The sequence below is a fragment of the Nomascus leucogenys genome, chromosome 5, assembly GCF_006542625.1.
Source record: "Nomascus leucogenys isolate Asia chromosome 5, Asia_NLE_v1, whole genome shotgun sequence".
NCBI classification, from domain to species: Eukaryota; Metazoa; Chordata; class Mammalia; order Primates; family Hylobatidae; genus Nomascus; species Nomascus leucogenys.
The window spans coordinates 16,874,954-16,902,057 of record NC_044385.1 but is presented as its reverse complement, the minus strand read 5'-3'; the positions used below and the strand labels follow the sequence as shown (position 1 = coordinate 16,902,057).

Genomic DNA, 27,104 nt, shown 5'->3' with positions numbered 1-27,104 from the left:
TCCCTCAGCTACTAGAGGTCCTTGCTGTGCTCTGGGAGGTTGTTTTTCTTTCTTTTTAAGTTACGCTTTCTTGAAATTTATAAACCCTTGCAAACTGCCTTATGCCCTTTTTGAAACTAATAGATGCAATAAACAAATAAGAAGTCTACTTGAATACAACCAAAGAGAGCTAGGATCCTCTGGAAGTCTAAAGTCCTAGGGGGGGGGAGGAGGGAGGGGGCGGTAGGGGGATCGACCATGGAAAGTCTCATAAAATAGTGCGCGCCTGTAGTCCCAGCTACTCGGAGAGGCTGAGGCAGGAGAATGGCGTGAACCCGGGAGGCAGAGCTTGCAGTGAGCCGAGATCGCGCCACTGCACTCCAGCCTGGGCGACAGAGCGAGACTCCATCTCAAAAAAAAAAAGATAGTCCCCTAGTTGTGAGCAGTGCTGCAGTCACTGTTAGAAAAACTGAATGCTGCTTGGAAATGTTTGGATCAAGAAACAGAGATCTTCTCGGTCCTTCAGCCACGCTACTGCTCCCTGCCAGTCCCACACAATAAAGAGAACTTTGCCTGGTGTAGACAGTGCAGCCATTCATCATATTTCACGTTTCATGTGAATGTCACCACACACCATCAGCTTGCTGGGAGGGCGTGAGTTTTACCTCTCACATTGGTTTCCTTCATTGAACTGTCTGCAGCTATCAGTGATGAGTGTTTGTCCTACACACAGTCTTGTCTCCCCAGCAGGGTTCTACACCTGTAACCTACTGGGAATATGAAGATGCACAGAAGGGGATATCAGGGCACACCAAAGGCAAGAAGACCCTGCTGGGGGATCTCAGGAAGTGTGAGGGGTCTGAGTTTTTAGCCTACTTACAAGCCAACAAATTAGCCTGCCAGAGTTTCATGGGTGCAGTCAGAAGACATTAGGCTCCTAATTCAGAGATGGAGAACAGTTTATTACTCACAGCAACAGCAGGAGCCAGAACATCCACATGTTGGGCCAGTTCCCATAAGGGGATGTGAAGAGGGCTAGATCATGGCACCTGCACACGCAGCCGGCTGCGTTACAGGAGAGGAGCCTTGAGCTTAGCAAACCCCAGTCTTTTTACAAAGGGCAGTAAACAGCAGCCCGTTGCTCCCAAGGGAGATACCATCTCTATCTTCCAAGGTTGTCCTCATCCTTAGAAACATAGCCCAGAACAAAGAGCAGTCAGTGTCTCACTTGCAAGATGTGGAGAAACACCAGAAACCCATGGAAAATTATCTTCCACCAGGAGAATTAAGTCAAAACTCAAATAGATCCTTGAGTGATTCCTGCCATTTGGGCCTCATGTGCATTGTGGGTAACTTCCTGAGCCTCCTCTGGTTTGCAAAATATCTTCTTTCAATTGGGGGCCACAGGTCTCAGGGCATCTGGGCAAAGCAAGGAGGATCTGTGTTGTCATCTCTCAGGCTTCTTACACCTTTGGGGTTTGCTGGGTGTCATGGGATGGTGGAATATGGGACCCAGGTAAAGTTTCCCAGTTAAAGCTGTTCAATTAAGGTGACTTTCATTCCTGAGTCCATCTGTGTCCCTTCCAGGATGTGAAGGAGAAATGTCATCTTGTGGCTTTCCATATTATCCAGTCAAAACAATCCACTGGTTAAGCATTCTTTGAGTGCCTCCTGTAATCCATGGCCTCTGCTGCAGACGCACATAAAACAGGCCACAAGACAGCTCACAGCCTGCTGCAGGAGATCATTGTACAGCCAACCTGATGTATATACGCCTGATATGAAAAGTGGAATAAGTGCCCTCCTTGTAACGTGAATAAACGGATGGGGGAAGAGTGAAGAGAAGGCAGTGAATTTCCCCTGGAAATTAGGAAGGGGAAGAGGGAAAGAGTGTGGGGAGACTGAAGATAAGATGATGCTTGAGCTGGGGTCATGGATGGTGAGTAGGTTCATTAGTCAGGAAAGACAGAAAAACTTATCCGTACATCATTGCATGAGGCGTTAAAGAAGATGTTTAAAATATAGTTCCTGTTCAAACAGCCAATTGATTATCTGCTGGTAGAGTGCAAGGGATTCATCCATATTTACACAAAGCAGGGAAACATTGACAAATATGATGCCATGTCTAATAAAAATGAAGGAAATCAGACTACCAGTCCTTTGAGTATCTAAGCTAACATACTGGATCTGAAGACAATGGGGGAAAAGGATGGGATAAATAGATTCAGAAGCCAAATTTAAGGGGACATCTAACTTGACAGGCAAAAAAGGATTAAACTTTAGCCTCATTTAAATTTCAGTGAAGAACAGGAATAGCCAGGCTATAATCTTTTTGAAGTTTCTTGTAAATTTCAGTCATTTTACCCTGTTTGCCAATAAAATCTGGCAAAAAAAAAAAAAAAGAAAAATCTTTCAAACATCTCAATTTTCTCAGCTAAGTTAAGGGGTTAGAGATGGGGAGAGAGGGATAAAAACAAAAGAAGTGAGGAAACCGTAACATAAGAGATTCCCAGGAGGAAAAGGGCAGTAATATGGACTTACTTTAAAAGAAGGCTAATTTTGGCCATTTAAATGGACAGGAGGGCTCACCTCACCACTTATGCACAAGAAATAAAGAACAACACCAGAGCACAAATAATTGGTGCTAAAATATGTGGAACCATCCTTAGGTATGAATGAGCATGGAGCAGAGAGTAGAGAGATAGGAGTTGAGTTGGGTTTCAAAGGATTGGAAGGATGGGGTAGGGGGTGCCTAATTTGATGACAGAGAGAAAGCTCTAAGACAAATTCTCATCAGACACTTATTGTCACAGAACTAATTCTATTGTTGTTACAAGAGACCGGAGCTGGCCTGATGCTAAAGAAACAGTTTGGTTACCAGGCGATGAGAACCTCCCCTGGCTTGGCTCAGCAAATGGTCTTGATACATTGGCAAAGTCAGGAGTCTGGTCCTGGGGCTTCATGCATCAGACATCCCATCCCGGGCTTGTTCTTGGTGCTATCAGAGCATGAGCTGATTACTCTCTGGTCTCTAGCCTTTCTTCACGGAAGTGTAACTTGCTGTGCCCAATTACACTTTCCTGCCAAATGGGATATTCTTAGAGTCTCCATGGGCATTTTTACTAATAACTCCACACAGCTTTAAAAATAAAATTCCATCTTGATTAGACTTTTACACCCATCGATGTGTCTTGCAGCTAACAGAAACTTCCAGGATCTCTTTCCTTTTAAGACCAGCTTTATACGTCATATGCATAAATAACACTCTATTTTGAACACTTTGAGAACAAGGACTGTGTCTTATTTATCTTTGTAATCCCAGTACCCATCAGAGCATCTGACACCCAGTCAAGCACAAGAAACATCTATTTAATAAATGAATAGGACTTAACACTAAAATGTATTCTACTATCCATGCCGTAAATTATGAATTCGGAGCAGTCCCTATTAACTATTTGTTGAATCATAGAATAGAATGATTCATAAAGGAAGGGTCATTCCTGGGGACAGTATGGAAAAGGAGAAGAGGAGGAATTATGCATTTTCCAGGGCCCCATATTGAAAAGAGCCATCCATGCTCATTAGCATGGCTCTCCCCTCCCTCTTTACATGTGGTAATCATGTGAGAAACAGTCGGCTGAGTTCGTGACATGAAGAAAACTAGCTGGGAAATGTTGGCGTGACTTTTCCCAGATGTTAGCACTGCTTCAACTTTCGAGAGAACACACTGAGTGTAAGTTTACTAGACTGATATTACTAAAATCATTGGTGCTATAGAGGCAAGAGAATATGGGGAATAAGAAAGCTATTTGCAAGCCAGCAATCCTAAAACTCTTCCTCTTGCCATGGACTGACTGCATATTAAATGAGATAATGCATTTTAAGGAATTAACAGTGTACACCACATATGCGTGTTCAATAAAAGAAAGCCACTATTATCGTCACGATTATTATTGAGCGTCAAGGCTGAGAATGCTGTGAAAGGAGGGAATTGCTTTCCTGTCCAAGGCTGGGCACAAAACAATCTTAGTCACGGTGTCTTCTTGGGGTAGGGCTAAGAAGCAGCGTTTAACCTAATTGAGCTCACTGGCCCTTTGGCAAAGCCACTTCCCCTCCTCACACTGAACGGGTGCCCAGAAAGTTCTATTCTGGGATCGCTTGGACCACCTTTCTGCTCCATCATTGGCTGATATAATGGAAAGATGATTGGAATTTAAATAAAAATTCCGGGTTCCATTTGGAACTATACATCTTTGGATATGTTTCTTAACCACTCTCAGCCAGTTTCCTTATACACAAAATGCTGGTGTAAGGATGAAGTCAGATGAGGTTAGTAAAAGGTTCCTATTACACCTTCGGGGCACTCAGTTTATTCCTGAAAATAGGAGAAATTTGGCCTGCTTCCCCTGTGTCCTAAAGAGCCCAACACCCATTTTTATGATGTGGAGAAAGCGTATATGCAATACGATTTTCTGTGAATATATATGTAAGGGTATGTATTAGGAGGTAAAGCTGTACGTAATGTATTTGTTTGTTAAGGCTTCCATCACAAATTACCACAAGCTGGGTAGCTTAAAACAACAGACGTTTCTTGTCTCACAGTTCTGGAGGTTAGAAGTCCAGCGCGGTGGCTCACGCTTGTAATCCCAGCACTTTGGGAGGCCGAGGCGGGCGGATCACGAGGTCAGGAGATCGAGACCACGGTGAAACCCCGTCTCTACAAAAATACAAAAAATTAGCCGGGCGTGGTGGCGGGCGCCTGTAGTCCCAGCTACTCGGAGAGGCTGAGGCAGGAGAATGGCGTGAACCCGGGAGGCGGAGCTTGCAGTGAGCCGAGATCGTGCCACTGGACTCCAGCCTGGGTGACAGAGCAAGACTCTGTCTCAAAGAAAAAAAAAAAAAAAAAAAAAGAAGTCCAAAATCAAGGTGTCAGCAGGGCGGTGTTCCCTCTGAAGGCACCAGGAAGGACCTGCCCCAGGCCTCTGTCCCAGCTTATGGTGGCTCCTTGGCTTGTGGCAGCAGAAGTCTAATCTCACATGGCGTTCTCCCTGTGTGCATGCATGTCTGTGTTCAAATGTCTCTTCTTTGTAAGGACACCAGTCATAATGGATTAGAGCCCATTCTACTCCAGTGCGACCCCCACCTTAACTAATTACATCTGTAATGGCCCTATTGGCAAACAAGGAAGCATTCTGAGGTCCGGTGAGGGGTTAGGATTTCAACATGTGACTCTTTGTGGAACACATTTCAGCCTATAACACACAAAAACATTAATTAATTGGTTAATGTTACAGTGGTCGTTAACCCATTTATGCCTGAGGTTGCAATTTTTTGAATTTTTGCAATCAGACCTTGGTGATGACTTTGAACAGTAGGATATGAATAACCCCCACAAGCTTAGCATTCCAATAATGGAACACTAGGCATAAATGGGTTTGGGTGCAACAACGAAACAAGAAGAGAGCTGGCAATTGAAAGAAAATTGAAAGTTACTAACTCAGGTAGATTAAGCCCATTGTTTCCTCATACTCTGTGAACATATTCAGCCAGATTGTGCTCCTCTGAAGCTAGCAGAGAAGTGGGGAATTTTAGATTCCAGGTGTGAGTTGGGGAGAAGGAAGGTTTAAGGTAGGGGAGGGGCAGTGTGGTGCTGATTAGAGGGCACTGGGTAGGGTCCTGCAGACTGGGCAAAGAGTAGGAGAAGGGATGGAGGAGAGATGGCAGGGTTATAATGAGAAGTGTTATCATTGCAGCAGGACATTGCCCTAATGCTTAAATGTCCTGAGGTGTTTGAGGGAAAGAGCTTTGCTTTCCACTGAACAATCTACCTTAGAGATTATCCTATGTGTCAACAAATATAGAAATACATTGGCATTTCAATGGGTGCTGAGTATTCAGTTATGTGGATATTGCATCATTTATATTAATCACTATTCCTGAACATTTAGGCTGTTCACAAATTTTAACTATTTTTTAAATGTAGTGACCATTCTTGTATATACATCTTTGCATTCTTGTCCTATTATCTCTTTAAGATAAATATAAAACATTCTCTAATTAAGAAAAAACATTTCATGGATTGATTTCTTACTTCTCTGTAAATATATGAACCCATGATCCTGTCTTTAAGAACAATTTCATTCTTACCTCCCTCCCAGCGTGCTAGTCTCCCTCTCCTGCACCCCCCTCTCAGATACTGTTCTACCCTAAGTCATATCTGGATGCTCCTGCCAAACCTATTGCATTGAAGATGGCAGCCTGGAGCGTGGAGGAAGGGGGTGATGGTGGAGAAGGAGTTGGATGAATCAAGGGAAGGAAGAAAAAAGTCACATGTGTTAATATGCTATTTATTTTTAATTGCCACAACTTAGGTAGGCAATACAATCCCTAACATATGCACTCTGTAGGAAGAGTAAGAACTGGCCCCAGAGCACAGAGCTAGTAAGTAAAGCCAAGGTCTATCTGAATGCAGAGGCCATTTTTGCTAGATTTTATCATTTGTTCAAATGTTTTCTGCTGTCCCTCTGGGAGAATTATACTTCTTGTCCCATCACTGTAAGGCTGGGCCCTCTGACTTGCTTGGGTCAATGAAATGTGAGTGGGACGGATAGTGCCACCTCTCAGGAGAAGGTTTTTTTGTTTGTTTGTTTGAGATGGAGTCTCACTCTGTTGCCAGGCTAGAGTGCAGTGGTGCGATCTTGGCTGACTACAACCTCTGCCTTGCAGGTTCGTGCGATTCTCCTGCCTCAGCCTCCCGAGTAGCTGGGACTACAGGCACGCACCACCATGTCCAGCTAATTTTTGTATTTTTAGTAAAGATGAGGTTTTACCGTATTGGCCAGGATGGTCTCGATATCTTGACCTCGTGATCCGCCCTCTTCGGCCTCCCAAAGTGCTGGGATTATAGGCTTGAGTCACTGTGCCTGGCCAGGAGAAGGCTTAAGAGCAAGCGTGTGTTTGGGCTGTAGCTCCTTTTCTTCTGCTATGAGTCTACTATGCCTCAAATGAGAAGCTCCTTCAGCTTGAATCCCGAAATGCAGAGTATGGGAAACATAGCTGCAGGTGACCTGCAATGGGCACTCAGTGTCAGCAAGAAGTAAACTTCTGTGGTTGGAAGCTTCCAAGTTGGGGGGTGGTGTTTGTTACTGCAGCGTCACTAGCCTAAGCTGTCTGATACAACCATTCTCTGTCCATTTCACTATCTTTCCTCTGTCTTCTGAGCCTTGCCCTGGTCGTTGGCCAAAATGTTTCTATCCTTTCCTTTGGTCACAGAAAAATGAGAAAAAAGAAAAAAACTTTAAAAATCTAGCAGTGTCCTCTACTAGGTCCATATTTAGACTTCTTTTTAGACTTTATTTTTTTGGTGGCTTTTTTTGCTTGACTCCCTGAGCTGTAGAGAGGTAGACATTCCCACCATACATTCAATTCCTGGAATAGGGCCCACTATCCAGAGTGAATAAACACTTGTTTTACTGACAATCTGCTTTTCCTTTGAACTTCTTCTCTCTATTCTGAACCTTTTTTCTGGACAGTTTGATTTGGCTTAAAATCTATTTCTTCTGCTATAATTCAAAATGGTAGAAACATAAGCTCAGCACGTCTGGAGCCTGTTCTAAAGGGATGGTTTGAGATATTTAGCATACTTCCGGAGCATGTTATCCTCATATCTTCACATGGCTGGTGACAAATGAGGGCCTTGCTCTAGTAGATTACCCCAAACTGTAAGAAGTGAAATCGTGTGACTGTTCTAATGTAATATTTCATATCAGGTACAAAGCTAAAGTGGAGCTCTGGTCCTTGCTTCTGATCCTTGGTTCATTTTAGAAACTTCCCTGTTGTGTTGTCCGATTAAAAACTAATTTACTTATTCAACAAATATTTATGGGACATACACTGATAGCCCATGCAAAGATGAAACAAGCAAGGTCTCATCTCCCAGGACGGCACAATTTAGTGAAGGAAGAAGTAAATGTTCTCAGCTGTCCAGGAGGGTAAGGTGGGAGGATCGCTTGGGGCCAGGAGTTTCAAACCAGCCTGGGAAACACAATGAGACCCTGTCCTAAAAAACAAATAAAAAAAATAGTAAATATACGATGACAGTAGAATGGAAAGAGATCCACATCTCGTTGGCACAGGGAGCCAGAAAAAGGACATCTCAACAGGATTTGAAGGGGGAGGCTGCACAATCCAGCATAAGGAAGGGACACTTGAGCTGAGGTTTGGACGACCATGGGGCACCGGTGCAGCAATGGGAAAGGGCACATCCAGCAGATGAATGGCAAGGGCACAGGCACAGAGGCACACAGCAGCTTGGCAGGTCGTGTGAAGGTGGCTTGCGTCTTGAGGGTGGGTTCCGGCTCTACCTCTGCCTGCCCACTTCAGCAGGAACTGACAAGCCCAAGTCCAAGGGGAGGCATGGATTTCCCAATTACTCTGGAGCTGGCTCCTGTACACGTGAGCTTTTGAAGGTCATTTGGCACTCACTGAGCGCCTTGTCAGAGGAAGAAGCCCCCATGTGCCTGCAGATATAGCTAATGACCGGAAGTCAGTTTCTGGCAGTACTGCCCATCAGCCCTGCCTCTTTTATTTTGACTGCGGCATTAAGTTCTAGCTAAGAAAATTTGGTTGGTGGCTCTGACATATCAATCCTGGCAACTTAAAATTCACTGTTAACGAGCTAGGCTGCTCCTCCCTGCAAGCCTCAGGGCAGGAGCTCGTGGGGAACTCCTAAGCAGTCAGGATTTTGGGAGTCAGAGTCTGAAGCTGAGTTGTGGAAGGGATAAAGAAGAGACCTCTCATCGTCACCATCTCCACAAGCATGGACTATACCAAGGCTCAGCATGAATCACTAATTATAGCATAGCTGTCTTTGCATTTGTTGGGCATCCTAACCACTAAATCAGCTAGAGTCCTTTGCTGCAAGCTAAGCTAACTTGAATCAAAAGGAATTTATCAGAAAAACAGGCGAGGCAGAGTGGCTCACACCTGTAATCTCAACGCTTTGGGAGGTTGAGGCAAGAGGATCACTTGAGGCCAGGAATTTGAGACCTACCTGGGCAACACAGCAAAACCTCATCTCTACAAAAAGTAAAAATAATAAAATATAAAAATTACTTGGGCATGGTGGCACGTGCCCAACATCCTAGCTACTTGGGGGGCTGAGGCGTGGAGGATCACTTGAGCCCAGGTGTTTAAGGCTGCAGTGCTTCATGATGGCACCACTGCACTCCAGACTGGACAACAAAGTGAGACCCCCATCCCTCTCTCCCAACAAAAAGCAAAAAATACTGCTCTTTTCTTGAGCACTCATAGAATCAATAGGAACTTTGAGAGCCAGGTTTGAAACTGTAACAGCAGGGAGCACGTAGATAGCATTGAGTATGTGCCAGGTGCATTTTACATTTATTAACTCACCTAATCCTCACTATAGCTCTGTTAGGTACTTACTGCTATTACCCGCCTTTTGCATTTGAGGAAAATGGGGGCGCAGGGAGAGTAAGCGACTCACCTAATGTCACAGAGTCAGTGAGCTGGGATTCAAACCCAGGCATTCTGGCTCCCAAGGCTTCCCCAAGTGTGAAGAAGCAGCATGTACAGGAATACTCTAATAGCAGGGGTCTGCTCAGGGAACTATGGAACAAACACCCATCTCTCCAGGTCTCTTTGTCTCTTTGTTCAATTTTGAATTCCAAGGAGTTATCATCCTGCTGGCCTAGAATAGGGTGTTAACGAATCCACTGAAAAGGAATGTTTTTAAAAAGAGACTTTATTCCAACCAGCAGTTTGCCAACCGGAGAGACTCAGCCTTCAGTATAAAACAAAGGTGTGTCTGCCAGAACAAAGAGAAGGGTTATCTTGCAAAGAAAAAGTTTCTGCTTAGATTCTAATTCCAGTTCCCATTGCATCTGAGGGATGCAAGCTGGTTCAGTTCTGATTTGTTGATGTTAAAGTTGACCACAGGTCACATTTCATTGGTCAGGTTCAGGTGGCAGAATGAGGACTTCGGCAGCAGTTGATTCTGGCAGTGTGAGCAGAAACAGACAGCTAAGAAGGCCCCAACATTGAGCTACTGTTCGGCTTGCACAGGGCATGTAGGGAACCTGCAATAGGCAAATGGCTTTCAGCGCCACTCAGAATTCAGACCCGGATATCCCCTCAGGATCCATCTCAAAGGGCTGGCTCTCTCAGGGTTCACACAGGCATGTGCCTACCCCTTGTCAGGGTGAAGGCAGTGGTACTGGAGTCCTAATTCCAGCCCTACCAGGCTGTACTCAGTGGAGAAAAGGCAACTTCTCAAAGCAAAATTGGGATACTGTTATAGAGGATAATGGAAGGTCAACGGCAGGAAAACAATGGTCCCTGCAGCTGTCGGGGAAGCTGTCTCTGGGGTTCTCATTCTACCCAGAACCACCATGATAGAGTGCCAGTCCCTGAACCCAGGGCCTTCCGTGCACACTGTCATTAAACCTTGAGGCAGGCCTTTGGGGTGGGTATCATTATCCCAATTCACACGTGAGGACACGAAGTCTCACAGAGGGCAAGAAACTAAGTCACTTAAAATTAGGGTTTGAATTCAGGGCCCAACCTGAGGCCCAGCTCTTAGGGTTGCTGGGTAAACACCCAGCAGTGCTCCTGAATGAGTGGCCGGCAGGTCGGAGAGGGTCAGCTTATTCTGCTCGCAGGGCCTAGGCGAGTGTGGAGCTGAGCTGGTGCCTGGACTTCCAGAGAGCAGGGCACCTCGGTCACCATCTGCTAGCTCCTAAATCCGAGTTGCTGGCTCAATGGGAAATGTGCATTGTCCGGCCAGCCAGCCTGTACTCCACGGCATCCATTCCCATACCTTCCACCCTTCTCAGGATTCCCAGAGGCTTTATCTGAAAACTCCCTGTGAGAAAGGAGTCTCCCCTCACCCCTGGACCAGCTCTCCGTCCCACCCTCCTACACTGGAGGGATCTGAGAAAAGAAAAGGAAGGAAAGTCAGAAGGGAGAATGGCTCTTGTTTTCCTCATCTGAAGTGGGGAAGAACCTAAAACAGCCCAAACAAGTGGAACCCAGGAGCTGCCATCACGGCGGGACCCCCAGGAAGTCTGTGTTCCGGCCCCCAGTGCAGGACCAGGGAGTGAGCTGGGATGAACAGGCAGCGAGGGGAGGCCACATAGAGAGTGAGAATTGGGATCCCTAGTAGGAGACATAGAGGATGCCTTGGGCTGCAGCACTGGGACCTTTGCCTAGGGGAGCCCAGACGCGTCCTGCCCTTTTGCATCTCCCCAGAGCACACGGCACGAAATCCGTGAATTCAGAAGACACTATTGAGTGCCCGTTCTGCACAGGCTCTGTACTAGGGACATAAAGATGATTGAACGGCTCACTCTGGAAGTCCTGATCTAGTGAGGGACACAGTCAAGTAGATAAGTAACTAAGATCTCAGACAGATGGTGGCGAGTGCCACAGTCGGAGGTATGCGAGAGTTGATGGCAGAACAGAGAAGACGGACCACACAAGTTCATGGAGTCTGGGGGGAAGACTTCATGGAAAAGGAGGATTTGAGCTGGACGTGGGCAAGCTGAGCTAGAATTTGAGCTGAGATGAGTGTGATAAACGGCGGTGACAGCCGGGACAAGGGCTCATAACTAGGGGAGAAGAGAAAGAGGTGGGTCTTCTGGAAGATAGGTGCTTGGGTTGCAGATTATCCCAGGGAAAAAGAAGGGGATGTTCCCCATGAACAGAACTCACCTCTCTCCTGATAGGCGGCCGGCAGACGCTTGTTGAATGAATACATCAGTGAATGGATGAAGGGCTTGACAGCCAGGCTGAGGCGCTCCCTGTTTGTTCTGCATGAATCACAGCAGTGGAAACCTTGAGCCTAAAGGGCCAGAAGGAGAGACAAGAGTACATTCTGGCAAAAGCAGGATTTCTTCCTGAAGGAGAAGCACATCTCTAGTCGGAACAGGACAGATAGGGCCTGCCCTGGATTCCTGGTTTCGGCAGCACATCTGTGGACCTCCTTTTAGTCCCTCTGTATTCGTTTGCTAGGGTTGCCAGAACAAAGTACCACAAACTGGGTGGTTTAGAACAACAGAAATATATCGTCTCACAGTTCTGGAAGCCAGAAGACTGAAATCAAGGTGTCGGCAGGGCTATGCTGCCCCTGAAGGCTCTGGGAAGGACCTGCCCTGGCCTCTCTCCTAGCTCCTCGTAGATCTTTGGCAGCATAACTCCAATCTTCACGTGGTGTTTTCCCTAGCACCTGTCTGTCTCTATGTCCAAATCTCCCCTCTTCATAAGGACACCAGTCCTGTTGGATTAGGGCCCACCTTAATGACCTCATTCTAACTGAATCACCTCTTCAAGTACAGTCACATTCTAAGGTGCTGGGGGTTAGGACTTCAATGTCTAAATTTTGGGGGACACAATTCAGTCCATCGCCCTTCCCCTGAGGCTGGTCCAGGGTACAGGCTTACATTGAGCAGTATCTCCAATCGTGTGAAAATGCCAGGCAGCCTTCCCCAGCCCAGCACCCCAGAGGCCTAAGATGAAAGCTTGGATGATGGGAAGGTGCTTCTCAGGCTGCCTGGGCAGCTTTCGTCATCCTGCTAGAGGAAGGGGACTGCTTTACCCTCACATCCCATGACATCCACGGCTGCCTCATCAGCAAGACTAATGAGGATGCCCATCTCACAAGCATATGGATCTCGACCAGGAGATCAATCTAAGTCTAAAAACAGAAAGCTGAAAACTTCCCAGGCAATGGTGTGAAGTCATAGCTGTGTTAGTTGTTGGATCCCTCTTTATATTTCACCTGGGAAGACAGAGTTTAAGAAGAGGAAGGAAAATAGCCACATTTAAGCAACAAGGGGGAAGAAAGAAGATGCAGGGAAAAGACCTGCCTCCATTGGCCCCAGGCTCCCCAAGTGGGGCGTAGGATTTCAGGATAAAAGGAGAAGGAGGTCACCTGCCCAGCGGAGGAGTGTACCTCAGTGGTATCCGTGCCTCTCTCAGGAGGTGCTTAGAAGTCAATTTCTCTGCTTACCCAGGAGCCTCTACCTTTTAATTTTTTAAAAAATGAGTCCTTTACATTTTTCATTTATTTCTACTGTTCTGTCAACAGATGAGGGCATTTTTAACTTATTAGGCATTATTATCAGCCACAGGTTAAAAAAAAAACCAACAATACCTTAGCACTGAGGGGCAGATAAAAAGGTGAGAGAAATCCCCTGTGGTCCATTTCACAACCTCCTTTGTGCCCACTGATGGTGTGAAACTCTCAGTGAAGCTTTGATTCCTGTTTTAACACACACCCCGTCTCTACTGTCTCCCAAGTGAGGCATCAAACTGCGGGAGACCGGGTAAGAAAGGCAGGCAGAAGGAAGCCAAGTGGCTGGGCAGCCAGAGGGACAGCGGGCAAGCGCTCTCTGATCCACGCCAGGCACAAAGGAGCTGCTGTAGTGCTTCTGGAGAGAGACCCAGGCAGGCAGATGCTTGGTTAGGCTGTGGGAACAAGAAAGTAGCTCAGCACTCCAGAGGCCTAAGATGAAAGCTTGGCTGATGGGAAGTGACAGGAGTGAATCTGTGGGATCTCCCTTCCTAGAGAAAAGCAAGTCCTGTTCTTTCGTGTTCTCTCCCAGAGGAGAGCTGACTGCACTTCCCTGCCCTGCCAATCCATTTTAGCTTCCTACGCTGTCCCACTCTCACAGAGACATCTTTGTGACAGCATGATCTATGACTGTGCCACATAATCCCTTCCAGCCTACCATCACATTGGGACCCGTGTTCCGTGGCGCCATATTGCTATTCAAGGCAGTCTTGGTTGCTTCTGCCTCCCCCAGACACCTTGCTCTGTGTGGGACAGGAGCAGGAGGAGGTGGTGGTCAGTGTCTTATCCTCCCACATGTGTTCCCTGCAGTGCTGGGACAAAGCCCAGACTGATGGCAACGTTGCTTTATCAACATTCGCAAAGTGGCTGTGGAGGCTTCCAACACAGCTGCACATTTGAAATCCTAATGAGCTGGAGAGTGGAGCTTGGGTCTGACGAAACCATCACTGGCAGACAGGCAACCCTGCCGAAGCACACAGTATGCCAGGGACAGGGGTCCCCTGGAGAATAAAGATGCAGCTGGAAGATGGTGGGTGGTCTCAGCCCAGCAGCCCTGCCTCTGAGGGATTTTAATGGGAAATTAGGTTTTGTCCTCCTTCCATGTTGGTTGAATATCCAAAGGGCAGTGCAATGGAGTGCAAAGAGCATCGGCTTTGGATTCAGAAAAATCTGGGTTTGAGTCCTGGCTACACTACTTACTAGCTGTGTGACTTTGGGAAAATTACTTCCCCTCTCTGAGCCTATGCCCTCTTCTGTAAAGTGGTGTTAATATGGCACCTCCTTGTTAGGTTATGAGGAATCAACTAAATTTGGCATGTAAAGACCTCAGCACTTAGTAAGTTGTCAATTGTTATTGTTATTGCTATTAATGGGAAGTCACCAGTTGCTATTGATCATGTCCCACCGCAGGAGAGGAGAGGCTGTCAAGTCCAGGTTGTGACTGGGTTCAGGCAGTCAGAGCTTTGCCCTGTGGCACAAAAATGACATTGTTCTCCACAAGATCCACTTTTCTGGCCTCAGCGGGTGGATCTGTGTCTGGTGGATATTGGTTCTGTGATGGATCTTGTCCTGAGAACTGCCTCATGGGCCCACTACAAAGCTGACGATCCAGGTAGAAACAGACCCTCAATCAGGCACCATTTATAGTGGGTCCTGTGTACTAGCCTCCAGGCTCTGAGCTGGGGATGCGACACTGGATGAATCCGACATGACTTCATTGAGTGCACAGTCCTCTGAGCAGCAGACATTGAACAGTTCTGTGACCACATGTGAGATGAGGTTTTTAAAAATGATAAATTTAATTGCCAGTCATAGCAGGCTCAATGATGGCCTCCAAGGACGATGTCCATATCTTTATTCCTGGAACCCGTGAATGTTACCTTACATAGCTAAAGGGCTTTGCAAATGTGATAAATGTGATGAAGTTAAGCATCTTGAGATGGGGAGATTGTCCTGCTTTAACCTCACAATCATTGTGGGTCCAATGTCACCACAAATGTCCTTGTAAGAGGGAGACAGGAGGATCAGAGTTAGTCACAGGAGATGAGGATGGAAGCAAGATGTCTTAGTCTTCAGGATGCTGTAACAAAATACCATAGACACAGGGGTGGATAACTGTACTTCTTACAGTTCTGGAGGCTAGGAAGTCCAAGATCAGTGCCTAGCAGATTTGGTGCCTGGCAGGACATTTTCTTGATTCATAGATGGCACCTTCTCACTGTGTCCTCACTCTGGGGCCTGTTTTATAAGGGTTCTAATCCCCTTCATGGGGGCTCCACCCTCACCACCTCCCAAAGTCCCCACTGCCTGATACCACCTCTCCTGGGGTTAGGATTCAACATATGAATTTGGGGGAGACCATAGCATAGCACATGAGGTTGAACAATGCCAGGAAGGGGCCACAAGCCAAGGAACGTGGGTGACCTCTAGAAGCCAGAAAAGGCACCGAAGAGGATTCTCCCTTAGAGCCTCCAGAAGGAACCAGCCCTGCCCATACCTTGATTTTAGGCTTGTAAGACACATTTTGAACTTCTGACCTCCAGGACCATAAGATGATAAATTTGTGTTGATTTAGGCCACGAAGTTTATGGCAACTTGTCACAGCAGCGATAAGAAACCAAAGTCCCACAGGAACCCATGACAGAGTAAGCCTGGGGATTCAGGGAAAGGCAGATCCTCCAAGAGAGTTCTCTTCTTTTGCAACAGCCCTAGATGAAGGCAGTGGTGGCACCTTCAAAGAGATCTAGTCTGTATTGACAGAGTCGTGGCAGCAGGCTGCATGTAGGGGTTCTGAGAATTGGATGTGGCTTGATGCACTGAACAGAACACTGGATCAGCATCTGGAGAGCCCCATTCCAATCCCAGCTCTCCTCCTTACTGGCTTAGTGACACAAACACAGGGAGCTGCAGGGACAGGAGCTGATCTTCTGAGCTGCTTTGCCTCAGGGGACCTCCCCCCAACTCTGGGTCACAGCCACTGCAGAGAGAGGCTGCCCGGATCAACCCCTGGCTCCTAGTTCTTCTGCCAATGACCCCTTCTGTTTCTGGGGGGTCCCCTTCAGCCTGTGGCCCCAGGCCTAACATACCAGGGGCTGCCACCCAGCATTGCACCCTTTGTAGCCAATGCTGAGCTGGCTCCTCCCTAAGTGGACTTCTACCCAGGGGCGTGCCCTCTCCTCTGTGCCCTTACCGTCAATCCTTCATGCTGCATGGAGCAAAGTCTCTGTGGCCTGGATCCACAGAGCGGGAGCCTGGATCCTGGGAGTGGACTGGGAGCAGGGAAGCCGGTGGGGTTGGGGAATCCAGGAGGTCTGGCTGCCACTATTTCATGGGAGAGGGGTCTGCCCAAGTCTCCCTCTCAGGACCCTCCTTTGTCCTATTCTTTCCCCACTTCCAGGGTCTCCACATGCTCACCTCCTCCCTCTCCCATCCCTGTGAGTCACCTCCAGTGACTCCGTGGGTCACACCTTGTTTCCAGTCTCCAGGTCTGTTGCTGCATCTGCCTCAATCGCAGGGTGATCAAGGCTCCCCACCATGTTTCTGAGCCTCAGTTTAGGCCGGACGCTAGGGAAGTTACATTTATTCATCATCATTTTTTTTTAAGAGACAAGGTTTCACTCTGTCACCCAGGCTGGAGCGCAGTGGTACAATCAAAGCTCAGTGCAGCCTCTGAGCCTTCTGGGCTCAAGCAATCCTTCCACCTCAGCCTCCTGAGTAGCTGGGACTACAGGTGTGTGCCACCACACTCAGCTAATTTTTGTATTTTTTGTAGAGACAGGGGTCTTGCTGTGTTGCTTAGGCCGGTCTAGAACTCCTGGGCTCAAGTGATCCTCCCACCTGGGCCTCCCAAAGTGCTGGGTTTACAGGCGTGAGCCACTGCGCCCAGCCTGGAAGTTATCTTTATTCTGGTTACTGGGCTCTTGGAGCCTAGGCCTGGCCATTGAGAGAAGACTAGAAAACAAAGCCGCTCTCCGCAGACTGAGCAAGGGGTGTTGAGATGGTGGGTGGGGGGCTTCCCTAGCTGTTGGCAGGTTGCTCAGTAAAGGGGGAGAGCAGGGCAGAGGAACCCTCTGGTGTGCAATAGAGACAGGGCATCAGGAGCGCGGGGCATCAGAAGCCCCATCCAGTGTGACTAAATGTGAACCAGGTCAGTGGCGGCAGTTAACCTAGAAATAGTTAACACCCAGAAGTCATGAAAAGCGGGTCAGTCCCCAGAGTAGGGTCAGACTGCTGGTGCCGGGACCATATGGGGCTCCATGCCCTAGAAACAGTGGGTTCAGAGTGACCACATGGCCATTTTAATTATGCCCAGTGTGGGAGAGGATTGAGACTTGAATATCTCGGGGAGCTAGTCAGACAAAAATCTAGAGCAAAATCAATTCACTGACACAAATATTTACGGAGCACATTCTACGTGTCGGGTACTATGCTGCCTACCATGTGGCACTCCAACTCTGCTCAGGGCAGAGATCGCCAGGGTGCAGTGGGGCAGCACGGCAGGGAGCTAATGCAGCTTTCCTGGGCCACTCATCTTCAGAGAGTGAGAGGCCAGGCAAGGTGACTCAGGCCTGTAATCCCAGTGCTTCAGGAGGCTGAGGCAGGGGGATCACTTGAGGCCAGGTTTTTGAGGCTGCAGTGAGCTACGATTGTGCCACTGCACTACAGCCTGGGTGGCAGAGAAAGCTCTCCAGATCTCCATCTGTCTCTCTCTCTCTCTCTCTCTCTCTCACCTTTCCCTCTCCCTGTCTCTCTCTCTCTCTCTCTCTCTGTCTTTGATACAGGGTCTCGCCCTGGGCTCGAGTGATCCTCCTGCCTCAGCCTCCCAAGTAGCTGAGACTAGAGGCACACGCCACCACACCTGGCTAATTTTTAAATTTTTGTAGAGACGACATCTCACTATATTACCCAGTCTGGTTGTACTCATATGTTGCCCAGGCTGGTCTCAAACTCCTGGGTTCAAGCAATCCTCCCACCCTGGCCTCCCAAAGTCCTGGGATTACAGGCATGAGCCACTGCTCCAGACCTCCATCTCTTAAAAAAAATAAATCATTTGTTCTTTCACTCCAAAAACCTTTGCTCCTTTTCCACTAGAGTTGTCAGGTGCGATTTCCACAATGCTATTCCCTGAGTGAGGAGAAATGACTTGTGGTCATTCACACACAAAGGACTGGGTTGAAGAAAAGGACCAGTGTGTGCTTATGAGGACATCCCTAGACAGCAGCTAGCCCTCACACTGCCCACTTTGGCTCTTCCATGGCTGCAGACCAGGGCACAGGGCCCTCACGTGGCTGAGCACACAGCAGGCCCCAATGTGGCTTGCATTGAGGTGACCTCACCAAGGGGGCATCAAAAAGCAGTGGAGGGAAAAATTAGATGGCAAGTCTGATGGACCTGGAAGCAGTGTCCGCTGAACTGTGAGACTGTCCCCCTTTCAGCCAGGCATTAGCCTGCGGTCACGGGTCTCCTTCAAAACCACTCTGTTTTTGGGCTCTTTGCCAAGCTCCTTGGTCTTCTTGCCAAGCAGGAAGCAGGTCAGCAGGCTCTGGGGAGGGCTGGGCTCCTGGAAGGCTGGCGCTGGCTGGGGCAGAGCAGTCCTGGCCCCTGGTACTGGGCAGATGGTGTGTGACCCTAACTACCCTGCCTCTCAGGCAGAAGCAAGCTTGCTGAGTTCCTCCAGGAAGGTGCTAGCTGCAGTGATGAATCTGCAGGGATCTAGCCCACTCTTTGCGTGCACCTCTAGTCAAGCAATTGTTTTGCTTTTTATTCAGCCAGGGAGCATTCTTTGAGCTCCTACTTTGTGCAGCACAGTGGGATAGAAATATAGAGACAAAAGACAAAGTCTTTCCACTGAGGACTGTATGATGAGTGGGAGGTGCTATGAACTGAATGTTTGTGTCCCTTCCAAATTCAAACGTTGATGCCTAAATCTTCAATGTGCTGATATTAGGAGGTGGAGCCTTTGGGAGGTAATTAGGTTTAGATGTGCTCAGAGCCCCCTCTGATAGAATTAATGCCCTTAAAAAAAGAGAAAGAGACACCTGAGCTCTCTCTCAAGCTCTCTCTCTCTCTCTCCTCTTGGTGCACACACCAAGGAAAATCCATGCTTCTTAGTCCATTTGCATTGCTATAAAGGAATATCTGAGTCTGGGTCATTTATAAAGAAAGGTGGTTTATGGGGCTCATGGTTCTGCAGGCTGTACAAGAAGCATGGCCCCAGCATCTGCTTCTGGTGAGGGCCTCAGAAAGTTTCCACTCACGGTGGAAGGCAAAGGGGAGCAGGCATCACATGGCAAGAGAGGAATCGAGAGAGAGAGGAGGGAGCTTCCAGGCTCTGTTTAACAACCAGTTCTCATGGGGACTAATACAGTGAGAAGCCGCTAAGGAGGAGTGGAGGACAGTAGCAAGACATTCGTGCGGATCCGCCCCTGTGACCAAACACCTCCCACTAGGCCCCACCTCCAACACTGGGGATCAAATTTCAACATCAGATTTGTTGTGGCCAAAAATACTATATCCAAACATGACACCATGTGAGGACCTAACCCAGAAGAGGGCCCTCACCCAGAACCAACCGCACTGGCATGCGGATCTCGGACTTCCAGCCTCCAGAACTCTGAGAAATCCATGTTTGTGGTTGAAGCCCCAGGTCTGTGTGTTCTGTTGCTGCAGCCTGAGCTGACCAAGAGAGGAAGGGCCAGCCACAGTCCCAGGGGGCCCATGCTTTGGGTGGGTGTCTTGGGGAGGGGTTGCTATTCTTTCCCTGTCCCTGATAATCAACTTCAACTTGAAAACCCCTGTCATTAAAGATACCCTCCAGGGCCTGTGAATGATGCTGACTCTTCAGCCTCCTTTTGAGGGTGAGTATCCTGGGATGGGTGGAGTTCTCCTGGGCTCTGCACCCCACTAAGGATGTGGCAAAATTAAGGCTGTCAGGGCAGAAATAATTCGATAAAGGTTCATTGGAAGCCAAGTGTGAGGCTCAACTGGGGAAGACACACCAACAAAGCTGGGCATGTTCCAGAGCCTGTCACAGGTTGGAAGGCTTATCTAGAAAGTGTAGGGGAAGCGAGAGCTCCTCCTACCAGACTTGTCCTTTTCCATTGATGGCTGCAACACAGAGGTTACGTTCATTGGCTATGGATGAGAACATGCAGGCTAACATTCCATGTGCAAGACGATCAGTAAAACTTTGTGATTCAGAAACAAATGTGTCATTTTTATTTTGAGACACAGTCTCACTCTGTCACCTAGGTTGGAGCACAGTATCATAGTCATAACTCATTGTAATCTCAACCTCCTGGACTCAAGCCATCCTCCTGACCCAGCCTCCCGAGTAGCTGGGACTACAAGCACACACCACCATGCCCAGCTAATTTTTAAAAATTTTTTATAGAGAGAGAGTGAGGACAAGGGAGGAAAGCAGGGCTGGGGGTTGCGGCAAGGAGGTCTCTCTATGTCGCCCAGGCTGGTCTTGAACTCTTGGCCTCAAGCAATTCTGCCTCTGCCTCTGAGTAGCTGGAATTATAGGCATGAGCTACCCCACCTGGCTTCAGTGTCCTTTTTGATGTCAGTAGGTTATGTATTAATCAGTATGTCAACAGTTTGAAGAACTCACAGTAAGATTTGAAGGCCTTGTCTTTTCTCAGAGACAGGATGTAAGCCGTGAATCACGAGGCCTTTCCCAGGTGGTTAATCTGGAAGCCTGCCAAATGTGACCTGTAGGTTATCAGATGGGTGTCAAACCTGTGCTCTCCAGGACTAGCCACTGGCTAATCACACATGGCAGTTGCAACTTACCCTAAATAATATGAAAAGTCCAGCTCCTCAGTCACATTAGCTACTTCAAGTGCTCAGTACCCACAGGCAGCTAGCGGCTACCGTCAGGGACAGAGCAGACCTGGGACACTTCTGCCATCACTGTACATTCTATGGGATGTTTCACTGCCTAGGTGCTGGCAACAGATGGTGGTACACTGTGGGCCAGCTATGGAGGGGAGAGCCTAAACCCACTGAGGTGGGGCTGGGGGTGGTGAGGCTCATGGTGTAGGAAAAAGCTTCTTCGAGGAGCTGCACCTCCGCCGATCCTCAGCCTGAGGCTCCTGCTCTCTCTGAGCAGACAGCCTAGACTTTGACCTCTCCTTGCGTGCCGGTGCTCCTGGGGACCGGGCCCCCTTCCTTGTCTTTCCACCTACCCCCTGTGTCTTTTTGTGGGCTTCCTTTGCCATCTTCCCCATAGGTTTTCAGCGGAGGCTGCACTTGCACAGTCCAGGGGATCTCAAACTGCATCAGAACCCCATGGAGGGCTTGGTAAACCGCAGACTCCAGGGCTTCACCCACCACCTCTGATCAGCAGATCTGGGGTGCAGTCAGAGACGGTGCACTTCAGCAAATCGCCCAGTGATGCTGATGTTGCTGGTCTAGAACCACACTTTGACAGCCGTTTGTGTGGTCTAAAGAATCCCATTCACTGATTCATGCATTCAACAAATATTTATTGAATGCCACCACGTGCGGGCTACTCTTCCAGTGCCAGGATAAGCTGTGAGGCACCCAGAAAAGCCCTTGTCCTTCATTCTAGGACATGAAGATGGACAGCAAACAAGTTTTCTAGGTTGGGTGGTGATGACTGTTAGGAGGAAGAAAAAGCCAGGGGAAGGCAAGGGGGCTATTGCACAAGGTCGTGAGGAAAGTCCTCACTGACACAGTGATGTCTGAGCAGAGACCTGGGAGGGGACTTGGGGGAGAAGGAGACCCTGGCCCTTCTGACTCTGCTTTGTTCTATCCTCAGCTTTTTAATGTGGAAAATGAAAGTCATGTTAAAAGTCAAGGTCACAATCCAGACAGGCGTGATGGCTCACACCTGTAATCCCAGCAATTTGGGAGGCCAAGGTGGGAGGATCACTTGAGGCCGGGAATTTGAGACCAGCCTGGGCAAAACAGCCTCCAAGACACCATCTCTACTAAAAAATGCAATAATTAGCTGGAGGCTGATTTGGGAGGATCACTTGAGCCTGAGAGGTTGAGGCTGCAGTGAGTCATGATTGAGCCACTGCACTCTAGCCTGGGCAACAGAGTGAGACCTTGTCTCAAAAAAAAAAAAAAATCAAGGTCACAGTCTACTCAATAGCTAGGTTTTAAAGACAAATTCAATTGTGTGTGTACGTGGTTCATTACAAAGAAGCCTGGTGCCAAAAGCCATAGAGTTAAGCTCAGCTTGCAGTTTCACCCTTGGGCCACAGCAATTGATCCTTGTGCTTCAGAAGCCTCTGCTGGCCACATCCCCCTCTGCAGGGTGAGGAGTCCCCAGGGCTAAGGGTACCAGCCTGTGTGTCCCTTTAGAGGATGCCCTAGGATTACCAGTCCATACACCTAGTCCAGTTCCAGGACCCACAGCCCCCTTCCTGTCCATCCCTCAGGGCAGACCAGGCCCCAGGGTTTGCACCCCAGGCCAGGAGATGACTGTGTAGGGATGGGGTGGACGGAACTTGACCTGGGGTCTGGAATGTCCATATAAGCGTGTACTAATGATGGATAGTGGGGGCCAGGCCAAGCCAAGGACTCTATTTATCTTCTTGTCTTGGGCTCTGCAAACGTCAGGGGCAGACCTGTTTGCTTCAACCCATTAGTTGAGTGCTCCTTACCTCTATCCAGCTTTGGGGATGAGAAAGGAGAGTGTAGGCCAATCTACCACTGTTGGAAAAATAAACAAATGTTGTAGAGATCATGGATCAGTGGTGGTCCCTTCATCAATGAGAACAGCAGATGTGTGGGATCAGTCCTATCCCCTCTTATAAACATAAGCTTTTATGATGAACTGCAAATTTTCTGTGCCTTTCATGACTAATTTTTCTTTTCAACATGTGATATCTTTTTCAGGCACAACTATCTCAGGCCTTAAATGGAGTTTCGGATAAGGCAAAGGAAGCAAAGGAGTTTCTGGTTCAGCTAAAGAACATATTGCAGCAGATCCAGGTGAGTACATCTCTGGCATAGGGAGAAATACTCAGTGTGGAAAGTTTGCACGTTGTGCATCATATTAAGAAGAAAGGGGCCAGGCGCAGTGGCTCACGCCTGTAATCTCAGCACTTTGGGAGGCCGAGGTGGGCGGATCACCTGAGGTTGGGAGTTTGAGACCAGCCTCACCAACATGGAGAAACGCGTCTCTACTAAAAATACAAAAATTAGCCAGGCATGGTGGCACATGCCTGTAATCCCAGCTACTCTGGAGTCTGAGGCAGGAGAATTGCTTGAACCCAGGAGGCGGAGGTTGTGATGAGCTGAGATCATGCCATTGCACTCCAGCGTGGGCAACAAGAGCGAAAGTCTGTGTCAAAGAAAAAAAAAAGAAGAAGAAGAAGGAGGAGGGGGAAGAGGAGGAGGGGAGGAGGAGAGGGAGGAGGAGGGGGAGGAGGAGGAGGAGAAGAAGAAGAAGGAGAAGAAGAAGAAGGAGAAGGAGAAGGAGAAGAACAAGAAGAAGAAGAGGAAGAAGAGGAAGAAGGAGAAGAAGAAGGAGGAGGAGGAGGAGGAGAAGAAGAAGAAGAAGAAGAAGAAGAAGAAGAAGAAGAAGAAGAAGAAGAAGAAGAAGAAGAAGAAGAAGAGGAGGAGGAGGAGGAGGAGAGGAGGAGGAAGGGGAAGGGGAAGGGGAAGAGGAAGAAGAAAGAAGAAGGAGAAGGAGAAGGAGAAGGAGAAGAAGAAGAAGAAGAAGAAGAAGAAGAAGAAGAAGAAGAAGAAGAAGAAGAAGAAGAAGAAGAAGAAGAAAAAGAAGAAGAAGAAAAAAGTCTTGTAGTGAGCATTTTCTTAGTGATGGACATTAGGAGGGTTATGTGTCCTACCTATAGCCTTGGGTGCTGAAAGTTTCAGATACTCAACTTAATGGCACACATGCAACACCTGATACAGGAAAGGACTTTTACACAGAGCCAGTTAGAGAGAGCTGGAAAGATGTGATTTAGCACTCTACATGCCATGTCTTCCTATGTGGCATCTGTATATGGTGCTTTTGTGGCCAAATATGCCCATGTCATCAATGCATCAAAATATAAATGCATCATTTTCTAAACAAATGTGTTTACTGAACTCTTATGCTATGTCATATACTGAGCCCAGCACAAGATACAAAGATCAATGAGGCACCATCTGTGGCCTCACGGTCTGTCTATAGGGGAGAATGTGCACATACAGGTGCTCCTGTGTGAATGTGCACATGTAGAGGAACTGCTCATAAGATGAGAACCCCATAAAGCATTAACATATCTGGAGGAATAAGAGGGACTGAGGGCCCTTGAATTCTTTTTTTTTTTTTTTTTTTTGAGATGGAGTCTCACTCTGTCACCCAGGCTGTAGTGCAATGGCACGATCTCGGCTCACCGCAACCTCCACCTCCCAGGTTTAAGTGATTCTCCTGCCTCAGCCCCCTGAGTAGCTGGGATTACAGGCATGTGCCCCCACACCCAGCTAATTTTGTATTTTTAGTGGAGACAGGGTTTCTCCATGTTGGTCAGGCTGGTCTCGAACTCCCGACCTCAGTTGATCCACCCGCCTTGGCCTCCCAAAGTACTGGGATTACGGACGTGAGCCACCGTGCCGGGCCTGTTCTATTACTTTAAACACACATATACACACACACACACAATGTATGAGATTATGCTGTGAACAATGTGTATCCCGCGTTTTTTCTTTCCTAACAGTCTCTCATGAGCATTTTCCCATGGCATTAAAAATGCCCTATGAACAAGATTTGAATGACTACAGTATATTCTGCCATATGGCTGTGCTGAGATTCATAGTACCTGCCTTAATTCATATAAATATTGTCTCTAATTTAACAACATTATAGAGAAATCTAGGATGAACTTCTCTGAAATATATCTTTGTCTATAGCACTCACCAGATTTTAGCATCTTCCCCCCCTAAAACTCTCTGCTTCTTCCCAACCAACCCCCGACCTCTGCCAGGAAAACGGACTGGACTATGAAGCCTGCCTGGTTGCTCAGTGTGATGCCCTTGTGGATGCTTTAACTCGTCAGAAAGCCAAGCTGCTCACCAAGGTGACTAAAGAGAGGGAACACAAGTTGAAGGTAGGTACCTGGGGGACTGACACATTGAATCCCTGCCACATCCTCTGCACCCAGCATGGGGTGGAGCACACAGTAGGTAAATATCAGCTAAGTGAGTGAATGAATGAGCTAATGAATGAATGAGGCAAGGAAGGGATGCACCAGCTGGTTCAGTTACATTCATGTGACCTGACAGAGACCAATCAATATGCCCTGCATCTTGAGGATTTCAAGTCAGAAGTCCACCCTCTCCCTCCCTGTTTCTATCTAAGCGACTATTCTTGTTCTCATTTGCAAAGCAGAAGTGACCAATGACAGTGACTAGCCCTGACCCTATTCCTGTCTCCAGCTCTGTTCCCTTCTTCTGGTTCTCTCTGATATCTCATGTACTCAACAGTCAGCAATAACATACACAGCCCGTTCCCACCAAGGGAAGACGAGGCTCTCCCCTCACATCACGCTGAGTCCCTAACTCAGCCAGGCACCCATGAACTCTCTGAGTTGATGACGGGCTGTCACTGTCTGAGGAGCTCCATCTATTCTAGAGACATTTCATAACTGGACCAGAAAATACGACTGTCAAGAAAAGGAGAAATGCATGCTGGAGATGATCCCATGGTTCATAAGTGAGGGGGCAAAGACCATCGCGTTACCCAGGGCCCCTGAGAGGTCGGAAGCCAGCCAAGAAGCTGGTCACTGATTGTATGGAGAGTTCCAGGTTATGTTGTTTCTCTGCATGACTATCATGAGTTTAGAAAGGTTTCTGTGTTGGGTGTTGTAGCCCTGCTTGTTGGGAAGTGAGTCCACTTATCTCCCAGCAAAGAGGACACATGGAGCTTAGCAGCAGAACCGAGAGAGAAGCTGGTGCAAGGTGGTCCAGGCCAGTGCCACCTCTTCCAGGCTGTATTGGCACTAGTTCTCTGACTCTCGCAGTGGCCTGCCTGCTCTTCCTCTCATGAGACAGTTACTTAGAGGAGTCTTTCCATTGCAGATGGTTTGGGACCAGATCAATCACTGCACATTGAAGCTGCGTCAGTCCACCGGACTGATGGAGTACTGCCTGGAGGTGATCAAGGAGAACGACCCCTCTGGGTTCTTACAGGTGAGCCTTCCCCTGGAAGACACCAGGTGGGCTTCCTCCAACTGCCCCACTGTTCCCCAAATCAGCCCAAGTTCTAGGCAAGATCATTTCATGGCTTGAATTGAGTCGATTCTCCTTTGCTCAATGATTCCAGAAGACCTAGGCTCTCACCTTGCTCTGACTCTCACTAGATGCACTAGATGTGACCTAATTTTGCAGCATGCATGAAACAAGGTGGTGAGATGACGTCATCTCTAGGGCTGAAATGCCTCACTGCAACATTTTCCTCACAAATGGGAAAGGACAGTCTTGCTAAACAAGCTGGACAGATTGCACCGGAAGAAGCAAGTAGCAGAATCCACATGGCCCATTATCTCAATGTGCAGAGTCCTGCAGGCCTGGCTGGTGACCAGCTGCCTACAGAGACAGTGCAATCTTCTCGAGGCCATCTCTCCTGCATTCAGGCTGACTCAGGGTCATGAGTATCTCTCAGGAACGTGGCAGTGATTCAGCCTCTGTCAGGGGGGAAAATGATGAATCCCTTTGATTATTTCCTAAGAAAGATACACGAGATCCTGGCTCAACAGGGACACGTCCAAATGTCTGATAAGCAGGACTTTCCAGCAAAGGGGAGCAGAACCATGGGTGTGATGCAGTCAAGTTTGGAGCAGAAGTTGCAGAACAACTCAGAGGAAACACACGGGCAGGGGGGCAGGGGCAGATGTGGGCTTCAAAACTTTAGGGGTGTGGAATATGCTTTCTTTAGACAATGGGGCAAACTGCTAGTATGTTTCACTTTGCAAATTACTAGATCTAGGAAAACAGAACTAATGAAGGATGCATTTGTATATTTAAAAAGCATCTTGTATTTCTCAATAGTGTTTGCTACAATCTC

General features: G+C 47.9%; 2 protein-coding genes across 3 annotated transcripts in view; one reads left to right on the top strand and one right to left on the bottom strand.

Moving 5' to 3' along the window:
- Window positions 1-27,104, top strand: part of TRIM67 (tripartite motif containing 67) — a 55,695-nt gene that overhangs the window by 14,095 nt on the left and 14,496 nt on the right. For both annotated transcript variants that reach the window (XM_030812695.1, XM_030812694.1), the window contains exons 2-4: window positions 22,949-23,044; window positions 25,027-25,149; window positions 26,120-26,230. In XM_030812695.1, the coding sequence (XP_030668555.1) occupies window positions 22,949-23,044; window positions 25,027-25,149; window positions 26,120-26,230 (330 nt within the window). The remainder of the gene's footprint in view (window positions 1-22,948; window positions 23,045-25,026; window positions 25,150-26,119; window positions 26,231-27,104) is intronic.
- On the bottom strand, window positions 10,642-13,204 carry LOC105739716. Its single transcript, XM_012506481.2, is given in 3 exon segments — window positions 10,642-10,864; window positions 11,713-11,810; window positions 13,154-13,204. Coding segments are annotated over 3 exon segments (372 nt in total).